The 18,943-nt window shown below is 45.2% G+C and overlaps 1 protein-coding gene across 1 annotated transcript in view; it reads left to right on the forward strand.

Annotated features, from left to right (window-relative positions):
* The first annotated feature begins 320 nt into the window (after positions 1-320).
* The window catches only part of ZNF157 (zinc finger protein 157), a 40,576-nt gene continuing 21,953 nt past the window's right edge, over positions 321-18,943 (forward strand). Inside the window, exons 1-2 of the mRNA XM_032258505.1 lie at positions 321-788; positions 4,970-5,156. Coding sequence (XP_032114396.1) covers positions 739-788; positions 4,970-5,156 — 237 coding nt within the window. The 5' untranslated portion in view covers positions 321-738. The remainder of the gene's footprint in view (positions 789-4,969; positions 5,157-18,943) is intronic.

An 18,943-nucleotide genomic window follows, 5' to 3' on the forward strand; every position in this document is an offset into this window, starting at 1 on the left:
GTTTCACCATTTTAGCCAGGCTGGTCTCGAACTCCTGACCTCAGGTAGTCCACCCACTTCGGCCTCCCAAAGTATTGGGATTATAGGTGTAAGCCATGGCGCAAGGCTGTTTTCTTTCTTTTTTAAAGACAGGGTATCGCTCTGTTGTGACACTGACTCCTTTCCCCTCTTCTCCAGTGGTATCGCCCACGACGGGCACCTGTGCTAACCTGATTTCTCCCCCTCTTCCCAGTGGTATCTCCAAGGGGGGGATTGTACCACCCTGAGTTCTTCCCCCTCTCTTGCCCAGTGGTGTCTCCCTTGAACATCAGAACACGCCTTACTCTTCCCTGTGTAGGAGACGCACCTCTGCCACTTTAAACTTTGCCCAAACTTATAGAACCGAGTTCCAAAGATCAGCTTCTCCCAGAATCTTGCCCTCAGAAAGATTCTACCCATGAACGTCCTCTCGCCCCCGCCTTCTGTGGAACAGCCCACTGTACGGAATGGGTGCTAAGATGGCGGCCCCCATGGAGACACGACATAGCGCAGCCATATTCGTCGCCTGACAACGCCACTGTTGGACCACGTCTCTGCCGATCCGTAACAGCGCTGTGTTCAGTGAGTAGACTACAGCCTCTTAGTCCTAATGATCGTGTGCAAAATCAAGAGCCCTAGAAGGTGCAGTGTCAGGGGTGAGGACAGGAAACGGAAATCCCCCTCAGAGGCCGTTTAAGTCTTCTTGGCGCGCGACGCTAAATGCAGTGCATGAGGTTTTATGGCGTGATAGTCGCTCAGGTGATTTTGAGGTGATGGCTTTGTTGGCTTCGGGGGATGATGCATTGGCAGTTGTGGTGTCAATTGGTGGGGGAATACAGAATCGAATGAATGGGAGTCTATGAGTGTCAGGGATGAGGGCCTCTGGAGTAGTCAGGTTTTAGATTCCCTGCTGTGTCTTGATGTCCAGCCTTAATAGTGTGTGCTTTAGGTTTTTCCTTGATCAGGATTCCCAGAGGTTTGCTAATTTTATTAGCCTTTCCAAAAAAAACAACTTTTCATCTTGTTGCTCCTCTGATCACAGGTCTCTTCTGATGTACCTTCGTTTTCTATTTCTTTAATTTCTGCTCTTCTCTGTACTATTTTCTCTTTAACTTCTTAAATTGGATGTTAATTCATTAATGCTCAGCCTTTGTTAAAAAAAAATTAAGAGCATGAGTTTTCCCTTAACGATCTCTTTAGCTGCAATCAAGAATATTTTGCATACACTATCTTTTTAGTTTGTTTGTTTTTAATTTTTTTTTTTTCTTGAGACGGAGTTTTGCTCTGTCGTCCAGGCTGGAGTGTAGTGGCGCGATCTCAGCTCCCTGCATCCTCTGCCTACCAATTTCAAGCGATTCTTGTTCCTGGGCCTCCCCAGTCACTGGGATTACAAGTGAGCGCCACCACACTCAGCTAATTTTTATGATTTTAGTGGAGACGGGATTTCGCCGTGTTGTCCAGTCTGGTCTCGAACTCCTGGGTTCAAACGATCTACCCACCTCAGCCTCCCAAAGTGTTGGGATTACAGGTGTGAACCACTGCTCCAGGACGACTTTTATATTAGTCAACATTTTTTTTTTCTTTTTGTAATCATATATATGCCCAACTCCTTAAAATGTTTATTCTGGCCTGGCGTGGTGGCTTACCCCTGTAATCTCAGCACTTTGGGAGGCGGAGGCCGGCAATTGCTTGAGTCCAGGAGTTCGAGACCAGCCTGGGCAACACAGGGAGACCCCCTCCCCCCATCTGTGAAAAACAAAATAAAATAAAATAAAGGAAAAAAATAGCTGGGCATGGTGGAGTGTGCCTGTAGTCCCAGCTACTTTGGAAGCTGAGGTGGGAGGATCGCCTGATTCCGAAAACCATGATATTACACCACTTTACTCCAGTCTGGGTGACGGAGCGAGACCTTGTTTCAAAAACAAGCACAAAAAAGGTTATTCTTACAAACTTCATATAGTTTTTGCTATCATTATGCAATTTTGTTTCCAGTGGCTCACTGTTATTATAGAGAGAAACTATTTGCTTTTATAATCTTACCTTGTGTCCGGCCCCTTACATTATGTTATACCCTATTAATTTTAGTAGATTTTTAGCAGAGTCTGGTAGGTTTTCTTTTCTTTTTCTTTTTTGAGATGGAGTTTCACTCTTGTTGCCCAGGCTGGAGTGCAATAGCGCGATCTTGGCTCACTGCAACCTCTGTCTCCCGGGTTCAAGCGATTCTCCTGCTTCAGCATCCTGAGTAGCTGGGATCACAGGCATACACCACCATGCCCGGCTAATGTTGTATTTTTAGTAGACACAGGGTTTCACTATGTTGGTCAGGCTGGTCTCACACTCCTGACCTTAGATGATCTGCCCACCTCAGCCTACCAAAGTGCTAGGATTACAGGCGTGAGCCACCACGCCTGGCCTCTGGTAGGTTTTCTATGATTTTTTACATTGGCAAGAAAGCTACATTTTTATTTTCTTTCTCATTGGCAAGAAAGCTACATTTTTATTTTCATTTCTTTCCAATGTTCATGTTCACTCTAATTATTACTAGTTTTCTTTCTTTCTTTTTTTTTTTTTTTGAAGCGAAGTCTGGCTCTGTCGTCCAGGCTGAATTGCAGTGGTGGGGTCTTGGCTCACTACAATCTCCTTCTCCCGGGTTCAAGCGATTCTCCTGCCTCAGCCTCCCAAGTAGCTGGGATTACAGGTGTGCACCACCATGCCTAGCTACTTTTTGTATTTTTAGTAGAGGCAGGGTTTCACCATGTTGGCCAGGCTGGTCTCAGACTCCCGACCTCAGGTGATCTGCCCGCCTCGACCTCCCAAAGTGCTGGGATTACAGGTGTGAGCCACTGCACTGGCCTTTTTAAAAAAAATACATATAGGGTGTCGCTCTGTTGCCTAGGCTGGAGTGTAGTGGAGTGATCTCCTCTCACTGCAACTCTGTGTGTGTGTGTGTGTGTGTGTGTGTGTGTGTGTGTGTGTGTGTGTTTAGGGTAATGGGTCTTGCCATGTTGTCCAGGTTAGTTTTGAACACCTGGGTCAAGGGATCCTCTTGCCATGGCCTCCTGAAGTGTTGGGATTAAACGTATGAGCTACTGCGCCTAGCCTGATTATTTCTTTTCTTCTACTTCTTCTTCTTCTTTTTTTTTTTTTTTTTGACAAGGTCTTGCTTTGTCACTCAGGCTGGAGTGCAGTGGCTCCATCAGAGGTCATTGCATCCTCGACCTCCCATGCTCAAGCTATCCTTCTGCTTCAGCTTCCTTGGTAGCTGGCACTACAGGCGCGGACCACCACGCTCAGAGTATTTTATTTTTTGTAAAGACAGGGTCTCACTATGTTGCCAAGGCTGGTTTCCAACTCCTTGACTAAAGCAACCCTCCTGCTTTGGCCTCTCAAAGTTCTGAGATTACAGGCATGAGCCACTGTGCGCAGCCCACTCTGATTATTTCATCTTCTCTAATGTGAGCTACAGCCCACAAAACAATTTTGGTTTATAGCAGAAAGTACTAATTTTACGGCAATAGCTTCGTCATTTTACTTTTTAGCATGGTGTTTCAGGGTTATGTTTCATAATTGATTTTTGTGGCATTTAAGTGATTTACGTCTTCCCTAATTTTAGTTGGAGCTTTTATTAGTAATGGCTGCTGAATTGCATTGGATACTTTTTTGGTGTAAGTTAATAGCAGAATGTTTCCCCCTGTAATTTGTTGATGTAATACATAACATTAGGCTAGGCACTGTGGCTCACAACTGTACTTTGGGAGGCTGAGGAAGGCAGATCACTTGAGGTCAGGAGTTCGAGACCAGCCTGATCAAGATGGTGAAACGTCTCTACTAAAATTACAAAAATTGCTGGGTGCAGTGGCTCACGTCTGTTATCCTAGCACTTTGGGAGGCTGAGGTGGGTGGATGACCTGAGGTCAGGAGTTCAGGACCAGCCTGGCCATCATGGTGAAACCCCAACTTAAAAAAAAAAAATTAAAAATACAAAAATTAGCCAGGTGTGGTGCACGTGCCTGTAATTCTAGCCACTCGGGAGGCTGAGGCAGGAGAATTGCTTGAACCCGGGAGGTGGAGGTTGCAGTGAGCCGAGATCATGCCATTCTTCTCTAGCCTGGGTGACAAGAGCAAAACTCCATCTGAAAAAAACTACATAACATTATTAAGATTGAACCATTTTTCTTTTTTTCTGGAAAGAAGAGGCTAAAAGCTTCCCAGTAGAAGAATTTAAGAGGAATATTTCATCTAGGAATGGAAAAATAACAAAAGATGGCAGAAGAAAGGACCGGCCTATTTCCTTTCATTTAGATTACCTGCATTCCAGGTTTCTTGCTTTCACAGTCACCCACCAAGTCCTCTTGGACCTGCCCATCACCTGCCTACCCTATGGGCCTTAAGCACCATTCACTGCCCCAGATCTATTCCTCCTAAACCCAGATCTGCCTTGAACTTGAACTGATGTGTATCCTGGCTGAGTAGGGAGTGAAGCACCTGGTAGAACCACTCAAGAAGGGACCCCTAGGCTGGGCGCGGTGGCTCACTCTTGTAATCCCAGCACTTTGGGAGTCCAAGGCCGGTGGATCACGAGGTCAAGAGATTGAGACCATCCTGGCCAACGTGGTGAAACCTAGTCTCTACTAAAAATAGAAAAATTAGCTGGGCATGGTGGTGTGTGCCTGTAATCCCAGCTACTTGGGAGGCAGGAGAATTGCTTGAACCCGGAAGGCAGAGGTTGCAGTGAGCCGAGATCGTGCCACTGCACTCCAGCCTGGCAGCAGAGTAAGATTTCGTCTCAAAAATAAATAAATAAATAAAATAAAGGGACCCCAAGCTCATTAATTTGGCCCCAAATTTGATCATTTCCATAGTCCACCTTGACTAATGCTCAGGGTGGGTATGCTGAACATTGTGGCATGAATGTGGAATGACACTGATGATATGGATACTTTCCTTTCAGGATTTCTTGGTGTCTCTGTGGAGCCATTGAGTCTTACCCCTTACTGGAGGCTGCAGGACCCTCTGCACACAGACAGCTGCCCAGCAAGGAAGGTGGGCTGAGACCCAGGGTGAACATGCCAGCTAATGGGACATCACCGCAGGGATTCCCTGCCCTGATTCCGGGAGAACCTGGCAGATCCTTTGAGGTAAGGAAGATAATCCTATTTTTTTTTCTATATGTTCTTTTTTTTTTTTTTTTTTTTTTTTCTTTTTTAACCATGTCCAGTAATGGGTATAAGCAATCTATATGTTCTTTATTTTATTTTTTTAAAAATTATATTTTGAGATAATTGTAGATTCAAATGCAATGTACCATTTATGCAGTTTTTGTTCCCAGTAGTAACATCTTGTAACACCCAGGATATTGACATACAGAGCATTTCCATTCCCACAAGGATCTCCCATGTTGTCATTAAATAGGCACAATCACTTCACTCCCTCCGTCAATCCCCTCTACCAGGCACCACTAATCTATTCTCCAGTACTATAATTTTTTCATTTCAAGAATGTTGTGGCCGAGCAGTGGCTCACGCTTGTCACCTATAATCCCAGCACTTTGGGAGGCTGAGGCGGGTGGATCACTTGAGGCCAGGAGTTTGAGACCAGCCTGGCTAACATGGTGAAACCCTGTCTATACTAAAAATACAAAAATTAGCCGAGTGTTATGGCATGCCTTTGTACTCCCAGCTACTTGGGAGGTTGAGGCAGGAGAATCACTTGAATCCGGAAGTGGAGGCGGAGGTTGCAGTGAGCCGAGATCACACCACTGCACTCCAGCCTGGGTGACAGAGTGAGACCGTGTCTCAAAAAGAAAAATGTTGGCCGGGCGCGGTGGCTCACGCCTGTAATCCTAGCACTTTGGGAGGCCGAGGTGGGTGGATCACCTGAGGTCAGGAGTTCAAGACCAGCCTGGCCATCATGGTGAAACCCCATCTTTAAAAAAAAAAAAAAAAAAGAAAGAAAAAAAAGAAAAATGTTGTATTTGTCTGGCATGGTGGCTCATGGCTGTAATCCCAGCTCTTAGGGAGGCAGAGGTGGATAGTTTGAGCTTATCCTCTTAGGGAGGATAGTTTGAGCCCAGGAATTTGAGACCTGCCTGGGCAATATAGTGAGACACTGTTCTCCACAAAAAGAAAACAAAAAGGGCTGGGCGAGGTGGCTCATGTCCGTAATCCCAGCACTTTGGGAGGCCAAGGTGGGTGAATCACCTGAGGTCAGGAGTTTGAGACCAGCCTGGCCAACCTTGTGAAACCTCCTCTCTACTAAGAATACAAAAGTTAGCTGGGCGTGGTGGTGGGCACCTGTAATCCCAGCTACTCCAGAGGCTGAGGCAGGAGAATCACTTGAACCTGGGAGGCAGAGGTTGCAGTGAGCTGAGATTGCGCCATTGCACTCCAGCCTGGGTGACAGAGTGAGACTCCATTTCAAAAAAGAGGAGGAAAAAAGAAACTTGTATTAATCAAATTGTACAGTATGTACCTTTTGGGACTGCCTTTCTTCAGCAAAATTCTGTGGAGATACCAATAGCTAACAATATATCAATAGTTGATTCCTGTTTTTTGTTTTTGTTGTTTTTTTGTGATGGAATCTCACACTGTTGCCTGGGCTGGAGTGCAGTGGTGTGATCTCAGTTCAGTGCAACCTCTGCCTCCTGGGTTCAAGTGATTCTCTTGCCTCACCTCCCAGGTGCCCACCACCACGCCTGGCTGATTTTTTGTATTTTTAATAGAGATGGGGTTTCACTATGTTGGCCAGGCTGGTCTCGAACTCCTGACCTTGTGATCTGCCCGCCTTGGCCTACTAAAGTGCTGGGATTACAGGCATGAGCCACTGCGCCCGACCCATTCCTTTTTTTTTTGTTGATAGTTTTCCATGGCATGGATGTACCACACAGTGTAACCATTCACTGGTTGAAAGATATCTTGTTTATTTCTAGTTGTTGAATATTATGAATAAAGATCCTATGATAGTTTGTGTAAGGTTTTTGTAGGGGTGTGATACTGTGAAATATATAATTGGTCTTTCTTGGCAAACAACTCCTAATATCCTCAGACTCTCTAAAGTATTAACGTGTCTTTCTGTATGCTAATGAGTTGACTGTTGACTGGCAGTCCCTAGGCAGCTTCCGAATGGGACTGGTCACCAGAAAGACTAAGGTAGAGGGTTGGGACCCTTCAATCTCCTGCGAGGGGAGAGGGTGCTGACAGTCAAGTTGATCCACAGGGGAAATGATTTAATCAATCATGCCTACATAATGAAGCCCTGCTGAGATCCCAAAAGGATAAAGTTTGGAGAGCTTCTGCGTAGCCAAACACATGGGGGTTCCTGGAGGGTGGTGCACCCAGAAAGGGCATGAAGACTCCAAGCCCCTTCCCACATGCCTTGCCCCATGTATCTCTTTATTTGGCTGTGAATCTGTATTCTTTTTTTTTTTAATTTTTTATTTATTATTATTATTTATTTATTTTTTTTTTTGAGACAGAGTTTCACTCATGTTACCCAGGCTGGAGTGTAATGGCACGATCTCGGCTCACCGCAACCTCCGCCTCCTGGGTTCAGGCAATTCTCCTGCCTCAGCCTCCCGAGTAGCCGGGATTACAGGCACGCACCACCATGCCCAGCTAATTTTTTTTTGTTTTGTATTTTAGTGGAGACGGGGTTTCACCATGTTGACCAGGATGGTCTCGATCTCTTGACCTCGTGATCCACCCGCCTCGGCCTCCCAAAGTGCTGGGATTATAGGCTTGAGCCACCGCGCCCGGCCGAATCTGTATTCTTTAAATTATCCTTTATTGGTGGGAGAGGTAGCTCACGCCTGTAATCCCAGAACTTTGGGAGGCCGAGGCTGCACAATCGCTTGAGCCCAGGAATTCAAGACCAGCCTGGGTAACAAAGTGAGACCTCATTACTACAAAAAGTAAAACAGGTGGGATGTGGTGGCTCATGCCTGAAATCCCAACACTTTGGGAGGCCGAGGTGGGTGGATCACAAGGTCAGGAGTTTGAGACCAGCCTGACCAACATGGTGAAGCCCCGTCTCTACTAAAAATATAAAAATTAGCCGGGTGTGTTGGCATGCACCTGTAATCCCAGCTACTCAGGAGGCAGGAGAATCACTTGAACGCGGGAGGGGGAGGTTGCAGTGAGCCGAGATCACGCCATTGCACTCCAGCCTGGGCGACAGAGTGAGACTCCTTCTCAAAAAAACAAAACAAAACAAAATGAAAATTAGCTGGGTGGTGGCAGGTGCCTGTAATCCCAACTACTTGGGAGGCTGAGGCAAGAGAATCACTTGAACCATGAGGCAGAGGTTGCAGTGAGCTGAGATTGCGCCACTGCTCTTTAGCCTGGGCAACAGAGTGAGACTCCATCTAAAATAAAATAAAATAAAAATAATACAAAATAGTTGGGTATGGTGGTGCATGCCTGTGGTCCCAAATACATGGAAGGCTGAGACAGGAGGATCGCTTGGGCCTAGGAGGTCGAGGCTGAAGTGAGCCATTATTGCACCACTGCACTCCAGCCTGGGTGACAGAACAAGACTCTGTCTTAAAAAAAACAAAACAGGCCGGGCGCGGTGGCTCATGCCTGTAATCCTAGCACTTTGGGAGGCTGAGGTGGGTCGATCACCTGAGGTCAGGAGTTCAAGACCAGCCTGGCCAGCATGGTGAAACCCCATCTTAACAAAACAAAACAAACCTTTATAATAAACCAGTAAACATAGTTTTGTGTTTCCTGTTGAGGGTGAGTGGTGACTGTCTGGGCTGGTGGCTCACAGGTAAAATATTTTACCATGGCAGTTGTAGGTAAAGAAAGGCATATTTATTAGAGAAAATAGGAAAATACGTTGCAAGAGAGCAATGGGCAGAATCAGCAAAAGAGGAGCTGACTTTGAGGAAATGAAGGCTTGCTGGAGATTTTAGAGGATGGTTCTTGGGCTGTTTGATAATGCCAAGGTAGCAGGGAACTAGCTTGCATTCTTCTGTCAGGCGAGGTGTTTGATGATGAATTGAAGCGTTTGGTGATAAGCAGGAAGTTTGTGAGTTATGTACGTTATTTGCTCAGGCGGACTATATGTCCTGGTGTCCTGGGCCATAAAGAAAGACAGACCCATAATTTATCTGCGTGTTCTTTTTGTTTATATGTCCTGGACCACCTTTTTTCCCCCTAATTAGGACTCCACATTTCCCTGAGGTTTTCAGGGTCTTTGTTGCCCAGGCCAGAGTGCAGTGAAGGCTTACTGCAGCCTCAGCCTCCCAGGTTCAAGTGATCTTCCCAAGTAGCTGGGACCACAGGTGTGTGCCATTACGCCTGGCTAATTAAAAAAATTTTTTTTTGTACAGACGAGGTATCACTTTGTTTCCCAGGCTGGTCTTGAACTCCTGGCCTCAAGCAATCCTCCCTCCTTAGCCTCCCAAAGTGCTGGCATTATAGGCATGAGCCACCACTCCTAACCTTTCCTTGAGTTCTAGGAGCCACTCTAGCAAATTAAATAAACCCTAGGAGGGAATTGTGGGAACTCTGACTTGTAGCTGATCAGTAAAAAGTTCTGGAGTCTGAAGTGGGGGTAGTCCTTAGGACTGAGCTCTCAACCTGCAGGACCTGATGCTATGTCCAGGCAGATAGTGTCAGAATGGGATTGAATTGGAGTACACCAGCCGTTGTCTGCTGCAGAATTGACCTCTTGTTCGATGTGTGAGGCAAATCCCTCACATATCTGTTGTCACAGTGTGTTGTGAGAGTCTAGTAGGAGAAATTGTGTTTGTAGTCCTGCTCCTACACGGCGGGGTAAATGCATGCGAGGACAATTGTGGGATTGTATGCCAAGTGCATATAGAGCAGAATTAATAGACAATTTTTTTTTTTTTTGAGATGGAGTCTCGCTCTATCACCCAGGCTGGAGTGCAGTGTCGCAATCTTGGCTCATTGCAACCTCTGCCTCCCAGGCCCAAACGATTCTCCTGCCTCAGCCTTCTGAGTAGCTGGGATTATAGGTGCCCGCCATCATGCCCTGCTAATTTTTTGTGTTTTTGGTAGAGATAGGGTTTCACCATGTTGGCCAGGCTGGTCTCCAACTCCTGACCTCAGATGATCCACCCAGCTTGGCCTCCCAAAGTGCTGGGATTACAGGTGTGAGTCACCATGCCTGACAATCTTTTTTTTTTTTTTTTTTTTTTTTTTGAGATGGTGTCTCACTCTGTCATTTAGGCTGGAATGCAGTGGCGCGATCTCAGCTCACTGCAACCTCCGCCTCCCGGGTTCAAGCAATTCTCCTGCCTCAACTTCTCGAGTAGCTGGGATTACAGGTGCCTGCCACCATGCCCAGCTAATTTTGTTGTATTTTTAGTAGAGATAGAGTTTCACCATGTTGGCCAGGCGTGTCTCAAACTCCTGACTTCAGGTGATTCACCTGCCTCGGCCTCCCAGAGTGCTGGGAGCCCCCTTGCCTGGCCAACAATCATTTTTAATACAGTTTTAGATGTACAGAAAAGTTAAGATAGTACAGATAATTCCATATACTCTCACCTCCTTAACCCGCCCACAACTGGCCCCGTTTTCCTTATTACTCTTGCATTAGTGTGGCACATTTGTAAAAATTAATGAACTGATAGTGATACATTACTATTAATTATAATTATAGCCTTCAGTTTACAGGAAGGCTCACCATTTTGTGTTACACATGTGGGTTTTGGCAAATAGATAATGACATATATCCACCAGTGCAGCTTCATATAGTTTCATTCTGTTTCACTTGTGCTTCAGCTATTCATCCTACCTTTCCCTCTTCCCGAACCTCTAGCAACCACTTATTTTTTACTGTCTTTATAGTTTTGCCGTTTTTTTTTCAGACAGTGTCTCACTCTGTTGCCCAGGCTGGAGTGCCATGGTGGGGATCACTGCTCACTGCAACCTCCACCTCCCAGGCTCAGGTGATCCTCCCATCTCAGCTTCCCAGGTAGTTAAGACCACAGGCACATGCACCATGTCTGGCTAATTTTTAGTATTTTTTGTAGAGACATGGTTTTACCATGTTGCTCAGTGTGGTCTTGAACTCCTGGGCTCAGGCAATTCGCCTATCTCAGCCTCCCAAAGCGCTGGGATTTATAGGTGTGAGCTATCATGCCAGGCCGAGTTTTGCCTTTTCTAAAATGTCATATAGTTGAAATATGTAGTATGTAGCCTTTCAAACTGGCTTCTTTCACTTAGCGATTTGCATTTGAGGTTCCTCCATGTTTTTTTTGTGGTTTGATAGTTCCACGGATTGGAGGTGCCACAGTTTGCTTATTCCTTCACCTATTGAAGGGCACTTTCATTGTTTCTAGGTTTTAGCAATAATGAAGAAAGCTGCTATGAACATTTATGTACAGATTTTTGTGTGAACATGTTTTCAACTCAATTAGCTAAATAACTAGGAGCATAATTGCTATGTCATATGGTAAGATTATGTTTAACTTTATGAGAAACTACTAAGGCTGGGTGTGGTAGTTCACAGCTGTAATCCCAGCACTTTGGGAGACCGAGGTGGGTGGATCACCTGAGGTCGGGAGTTCGAGACCAGCCTGGCCAACATGGTGAAACCCTGTTTCTACTATAAATACAAAAATTTAGCTGGGCGTGGTGGCAGGTGCTTGTGGTCCCAGCTACTTGAGAGGCCGAGGCAGGAGAATCGCTTGAACCCTGGAGCCAGAGGTTATAGTGAGCCAAGATTGTGCCATTGCACTCCAGCCTGGACAACAAGAGTAAAACTCCGTCTCAAAAAAAAAAAAGAAAAAAAAAAAAAAAGAAAAAAGAAAAAGAAGAGAAACTGCCCAACTGTCTTCCCAAGTTTGTCACAATTTTGCATTCCCACCAGTAATGAATGAGTATTACTGTTGCTCCACATCTTCACCAGTGAAACTGCCTGTTGCAAAATTGTAACTGAGACAGAGATCTGATCTAATCAACTCCATCTTGCTTCAAACCTCCAAGCTGTCCTTGTTCATTCCTGGGTATAGGCTGAACTAATTTAGGGAGGAACTTAGTTTATAGTTTATAGTTCAAAACAAAGATGGTAACAGGCCTTTCCCAAGGCAAATCTCCTGCTTGCCTGGGGACTAGATTGCCTTTGTAGGACTAACAAATTAGCCACTGGACTAGAAATTATGGTTTAGGAGTCATGCAGCCAGAGGCTACAAGATTCTGACCCTCCCTAAACTGCTCCTAAGATCAGTGCTTGAGATATTTTGCAGACCCTGCACTTAATGGATCAGCTGGCACCACCCAGATCAATATACTGGCTCATCTGATCTTATGGCCCCCACCCAGGAACTGACTCAGCACAAGAAGACAGCTTCGATTCTTTAGGAATTCATCTCTGACCTGACCAATCAGCACTCCCGGCTTACACTGGCTTTCCCACCCTTTCCCCCGCAAATTGTCCTTTAAAAACTCTGATCCCCAAATGCTCGAGGAGACTGATTTGAGTAGTAATAAAACTCCGGATCTTTGGACAGTCGGCTCTGTGTGAATTATTATTATTATTATTATTTGAGACGGAGATTTGCTCTGTGCAGTGGCTGAAGTGCAGTGGCGAAATCTCGGCTCCCAGAAACCTCTGCCTCCCAGGTTCAAGTGATTCTCCTACCTCAGCCTCATGAGTAACTGGGATTATAGGCGCACACCACCATGCCTGGCTGATTTTTGTATTTTTAGTAGAGACAGGGTTTCACCATGCTGGCCAGGCTGGTCTCGAACTCCTGACCTTGTGATCCGTCTGCCTCGGCTTCCCAAAGTGCTGGGATGACAGGCATGAGACACCGTGCCTGGCCTGTGTTTTTAATATCAAATGTCGATTGTTCATGTCGGGTATATAGGAAAACAATTGACTTTTATTAACTTTGCATCCTGTGACCTTACTATAACCACTTAATAGGGCCAGAAAATCCTTTACTGAAATGGACTGTGAAAGTAACTAATTTATAGGGCTGGCATGTTTGGTTTTGAATGCTGTAGAGTGGAAGATCATGTCTGGGTTGAGGCAGGACCCACAGCTCGTAGTGACCAATCACAGATGGCTCTACTTGAGCCAGACACACAAAAACACAAGAAGTTATTCATGAGGCAAGACCTAGCATGCCAGACTTGCTCAAAGCCATTGTTAAGTGTGTTTACCCTGTCGGCGGAAAGAGTCACACTCTGTAAAATATTTGAAGAGATTTATTCTGAGCCAAATATGAGTGACCAATGGCAAGCGACACAGCAGTCAGGCGATACTGAGAACAGGTGCCCAGGGTGGTCAGGCCACGGCTTGATATTATACATTGTAGGGAGACAGGAGACATCAATCGGTCTGTGTAAGATGTCCATTGATTCGGCTTGGAAAGGCGGGACAACTTGAAGTGGGGGCGTCCAGGTCATAGGTAGATAAGAGACAAAAGGTTGCATTCTCTTGGGTCTTCGATCAGCTTTTCACTGAATGCATAATTTACATGTGAGAAGGGGTAGAATAGTCACTTATGTTTTAGTCTGGCTTAACGGAACAATAGTAGGGCTGGGGTAATAATCAGATAGGCATTTGTCTCAGGTGAGCAGAGGGAGGACTTTGAGTTCTGTCTGTCCTTTGTCATCCTGCACCTGTGAAGATAAGCTATGAGTTTACATTGCTGGAGTGAAATTCAACAGAATATTTTAAGGTAAAGATCTTGAGGCCCACAAGAGGGAGGCCTGTAGCCTTTATCTTTGTAGCTGTCTTATACGGGAATAAAATGTGAGGCAGGTTTGCCTAACACCCTTTGTCTTAATGATTTTGGAGTCCCGAGATTTATTTTCCTTTCATAACCCTAAATATGGGGACTGTCTAACATATGCCAAGAGGAGCACCCCGATGAAGCAGCTGATATGCTTCATATGCAGGCCATGTGGGACTGGCTTTATGGCGCCTATGATAGTCACCTGCTGAATATGGCCATTACCTAGGCCATATTCAGCTATGGTTAAGGGGTCTTTTTGCATAGGCACCCCATATAACCTTACAGCTGCAAAATACAGCAATAGTCCCAAAAGCCTCATTGAAATTGCTGCCTCAGCTTCCCTTCAGGGGTCCCACAGAAAATGCTAATGAAAACATTAAGTTAACAAGAAAATGGGGAGAAGCCAAGGGAAGAGTCAAGTCTAGCAGCAAAGCGGAAATCTCTCAGTGGCTATTAAGAAATGGGATGGCCAGGCGCGGTGGCTCACACCTGTAATCCCAGCACTCTGGGAGGCTGAGGCGGGCGGATCACCTGAGGTTGGGAGTTCAAGACCAGCCTGACCAACATGGTGAAACCCTGTCTTAGAAAAAAAAAAAAAAGAAAGAAATGGGATGGCTGGGTACGGTGGCTCACACCTGTAATCCCAGCACTTTGAGAGGCCCGGGTGGGTGGATCACCTGAGGTCAGGAGTTGGAGACCAGCCTGGCCAACATATTATGAAATGCCGTCTCTACTAAAAAATACAAATTAGCTGGGCATGGTGGTGCATGCCTATAGTCCCAGCTAGCATGCCAAACTTGCTCAAAGCCACTGTAAAGTGCATTTACCCTGTCCATGAAAAGAGTCAAACTCTATAAAATATTTGAAGAGATTTATTCAACAGAGGCTGAGGCAGGAGGATCACTTGAACCAGGAAGTGGAGGTTGCAGTGAGCCGAGATCGTGCCACTGCACTCCAACCTGGGCGACAGAGTGAGACTCTGTCTCACCAAAAAAAAAAAAAAAAAAAAAAGGGATGAATAAAGAGTGGAAACTGATGATATTGAAATAGAAGTCTTAAGGCAGCACCATCAAGGTTGGGTGGGCCAAAGGGATCCTGCTAGGTACCCAAACATTAAAAGGCCCTCAACAAATTGGCTCCATTTATCCCAGTGTGGGAGGAATTTAAAAAGCCGTAAGGCAAAGATTACAATGAGAATTCCACCATCAACTGCCTTGGGCATTAGCCAGGTAGATTAGTCAAGATAAAAATTGACCAAGGTCAGTTCTGGAGGTGGTTCAGGCCCATAATCCCAGCACTTTGAAGGCTGAGACAGGTGGATCGCTTGAGCCCAGGAATTCAAAACCAGCCTGGGCAACATAATGAAATCCCATCTCTACAAAAAATTAAAAAAAAAAATTAGCTGAGCATGGTGGCACATGCCTGTAATCCCAGTACTTGGGAAGCTGAGGTGGGAGGATCACTTGAGCCGGGAGATCAAGCCTGCAGTGAGCCATGATCACGCCACTGCATTCCAGCCTGGGGACAGAGTGAGACTGTGTCTCAGAAAAAAACAAAACAAAACAAAACAAAAAACCCACCAAGGGCAAAGATTATTTGAATACACCCTGAGATGGGGACCCAAAGCTTTTTGCACATAAAGTGGGTGGAGAAGAGAAATTTATGGGTAAAATGGGAGGAAAAGAGAACTTCCTAGGAGTCCTTTACATGGAAGCCTCATACACTGTGGTACCAAAATCCATTAGTAAAGCTGTAACATGGGCTACAACTAGATTGGGAGAGTATAGAAATGTAACAGTTGATAATGGATAAGCACAGGCTGACTAGAAAGTAAATAAAAAAGCATAAAAGAAAAAAAAAGAAATGTAACAGTTGATAGGATTGAGGTGTACATTTGGGTGAAAATTGGAATGTGTTTAAATATGCTTTGTGGCTGGGCGTGGTGGCTCACGCCTGTAACCCCACCACTTTGGGAAGCCGAGGCAGGTGGATCACTTGAGGTCAGGAGTTTGAGACCAGCCTGGCTAGCATGGTAAAACCCAGTAAAGATACAAAAAAATATTAGCCGGTGTGGTAGCGTCCACCTGTAGTCTCAGCTACTTGGGAGGCTGAGGCAGGAGAATCGCTTGAACCTGGGATGGGGAGGCTGCAGTGAACCGAGATCATGCCACTGCACTCCAGCTTGGGTGACAGAGTGAGACTCAGTGTCAAGAATAAATAAATAAAAAGTTAAAAAAAACAAATAAAAAGAAACAGGTTTTACCTGAATGTTTTATGGGAATGGATATGATGACTGACAGGGAACACTTCCTCTAACTAGTATTGTGACACTCAAACCTGTTGATGAAATCCCAATGGAGGAATGTAAGGGTTGATGGAATTGAGGTGAAAGTTTGGAAAATTTATAGATTTGAACAGGCTTTATGTGAAATGGTTGCATCTCTTTTACCTCAATGTATTATGGAGATTGAAATTATATCTGACCGTGGAATGTTTCCCCTCTCTAGTATTGTAAATCCACCCTTCAAGCAATATTACTTGGACATGCTAAATGGGAACCAGTAAGATTGCCCAAGCCCACGAAGTATAGAATAGAACCTCAGGTGCTGGCACAGACAGATTCTCTGTACAATAGCCTTTTGTGGAGCAGAGACTGGTGCTTATGACAAAAGCCTAAGAGCGCCTCCCAGTGGTAACCTGGGACTTTGGACCAGAGAATTTCCAGTTGAGCTTGGATTAGACATTAATTGAAAGTGCCCTTATGATTGAAGGACATAAAAGAATTTTGAAACCTAAAATATCCATGGTGTCTTGGGTGATGGTGTAATGCTCCAATAGGAAGAGCAGTGCCCAGAGGAGTTCCATAATTACATGGAAATGGTTTGTAGAAGAATATGCTGCCAGGGAAGTGCGGAGTTAGTGGTTTTCACAACCACTAAGGTAGACTCTTTTCTGCCAGGACTGATGGAGGAGGAGCTGGTCTTTTCTGTCATCGATTGGAAAGTGCCCCAGCTCTCAACTGACCAAGAAAAAATTGGTTGGTTTGTGGATGGCCATTCCATGGTGAATGGACTGCATCGTGTTTGGATGTCCCGATAGCGTCCATTATAGCAAAAGGATCCAATTTAGGATTATGTTTAACATTTACTTGTCATCACTTTAGCGTTCTTCAGTTGAGAAGGGTCCTTCTTTGCTTTTCATAATTCTTTGAAGATTTAATTAAATAATAGTATTTAATTATTTACAAATATATATTATTTTCATCATATAAATTCGGATAACGATGAAGAATGAAGTAATATAGCAGATCTGAACGGCCATACAAGTGAGTATATAGAATATATGTTAGTTGTCGCCGGACCATGAAGAGTGAAATTCTCTTGAGCTAAATATTCACATGATGGATTTTACGGCATCACTCTAAGAAGTCCACCTAGCATTTCCAGTTAAGCACATCCTTCCTAGGTGAAATAATAGAATAACAAACCCTTGAGTGCTAGCTCTCTTTCAGGTCCTGCCCTAAGCGATTCCACATTTTGTGTGTGTGTGTGTGTGTGTGTGTGTGTGTGTGTGTGTGTGTGTGTGAAACAGAGTCTTGCTCTTGTCGCCCAGGCTGTAGTGCAGTGCCTCAATCTTGGCTCACTGCAACCTCCGCCTCCCGGGTTCAAGCAATTCTCCTGCCTCAGCCTTCTGAGTAGCTGGGATTACAGGCATATGCCACCACACCAGGCTAATTTTTGTATTTTTAGTAGAGATGGAATTTCACCATGTTGGCCAGGCTGGTCTTGAACTCTGGACCTCAAGTGATCCACCCATCTCGGACTCCCAAAGTGCTGGGACTGTAGGCATGAGCCACCCCACCCGGCTCCCAATCTGCCCTTTATTTATTCGTTATTTATTTACTTGTTGCCTTTGTTTCCTGTGTATTTTAGGACACTTCTAGTATAAATAGATAAGTATTAGGATAAAAGGAAGTAAAAAAAGAAGAAAATATCAATACAAGTTTTAGAAAGTAAGCATGGTGTCAGCAATCCTACTGAACAAGAGAACTATGCAGTCTTTTTTTTTTTATTTTGAGATGGAGTCTCACTCTGTCGGTCAGGCTGTCGGCCAGACTGTTGCCCAGGCTGGTGCCCAGGCTTGAGTGCAGAGATGTGATCTCCGGCTCACTGAAATCTCTGTCCCCCGGGTTCAAGGGATTTTGTCCCTCAGTCTCCCAAGTAGCTGAGACTACAGGTGTGCACCACCATGCCCTGCTAATTTTTGTGTTTTTATTAGAGATGAAGTTTCACCATGTTGGTCAGGGTGGTCTTGAACTCCTGAGCTCAGGTGATCTGCCCGCCCTGGCCTCCCAAAGTCCTGGTATTACAGGTGTGAGCCACCATGCCTGGCTCTGAAGTCTTGCTTAGTCTGTATATTCTAGGAAGACACAGCAGAGCAGGAGGTGCAATCAAGAATTACAATGCTTCGGCTTGGCGCGGTGGCTGACACCTGTAATCCCAGCACTTTGGGAGACCACAGCGGGCGGATCACCTGAGTTCAGGAGTTTGAGACCAGCCTGGCCAACATGGTAAAACCCCATCTCTACTAAAAATACAAAAATTAGCCAGGTGTGGTGGCATATGCCTGTAATCCCAGCTACTCAGAAGGCTGAGGCAGGAGAATCGCTTGAACCCAGGAGGCAGAGGTTGCAGTGAGCTAAGATTGTACCATTGCACTCCAGCCTGGGTGGCAGAGCAAGACTCTGTCTCAAAACAAAACAAGAATTACAATGTTTCTTTTTCTTTTCTTTTTTTTTTTTTTAAAGTTTTACTCATTGCTCAGGCTGGAGTGCAGTGGCACAATCTCGGCTCACTGCAACCTCTGCCTCCTGGGTTCAAGCAATTCTCCCGTCTCAGCCTCCTGAATAGCTGGGATTACAGGCATGCACCACCACGCCCAGCAAATTTTTTTTGTATTTTTAGTTGAGGTGGGGTTTCACCGTGTTGGCCAGGCTGGTCTCAAACTCCTGACCTCAGGTGATCCGGCTGCCTTGGCCTCCCAAAGTGCTGGGATTACAGGCGTGAGCTACTGCACCCAGCCGAATTACAATGCTTGTATAGAGAAATCAATGATTCCTTTATAGTGGAGAGTTCCTGATACTTAAAATTTTTTTATTACTTTATTGTTGTTATTTTCTTTTTTTTTTTTTTTTTTTTTTTTTTT

The sequence above is a fragment of the Sapajus apella genome, unplaced genomic scaffold, assembly GCF_009761245.1.
Source record: "Sapajus apella isolate SASKATOON/1434 unplaced genomic scaffold, GSC_monkey_1.0 scaffold103, whole genome shotgun sequence".
NCBI classification, from domain to species: domain Eukaryota; kingdom Metazoa; phylum Chordata; class Mammalia; order Primates; family Cebidae; genus Sapajus; species Sapajus apella.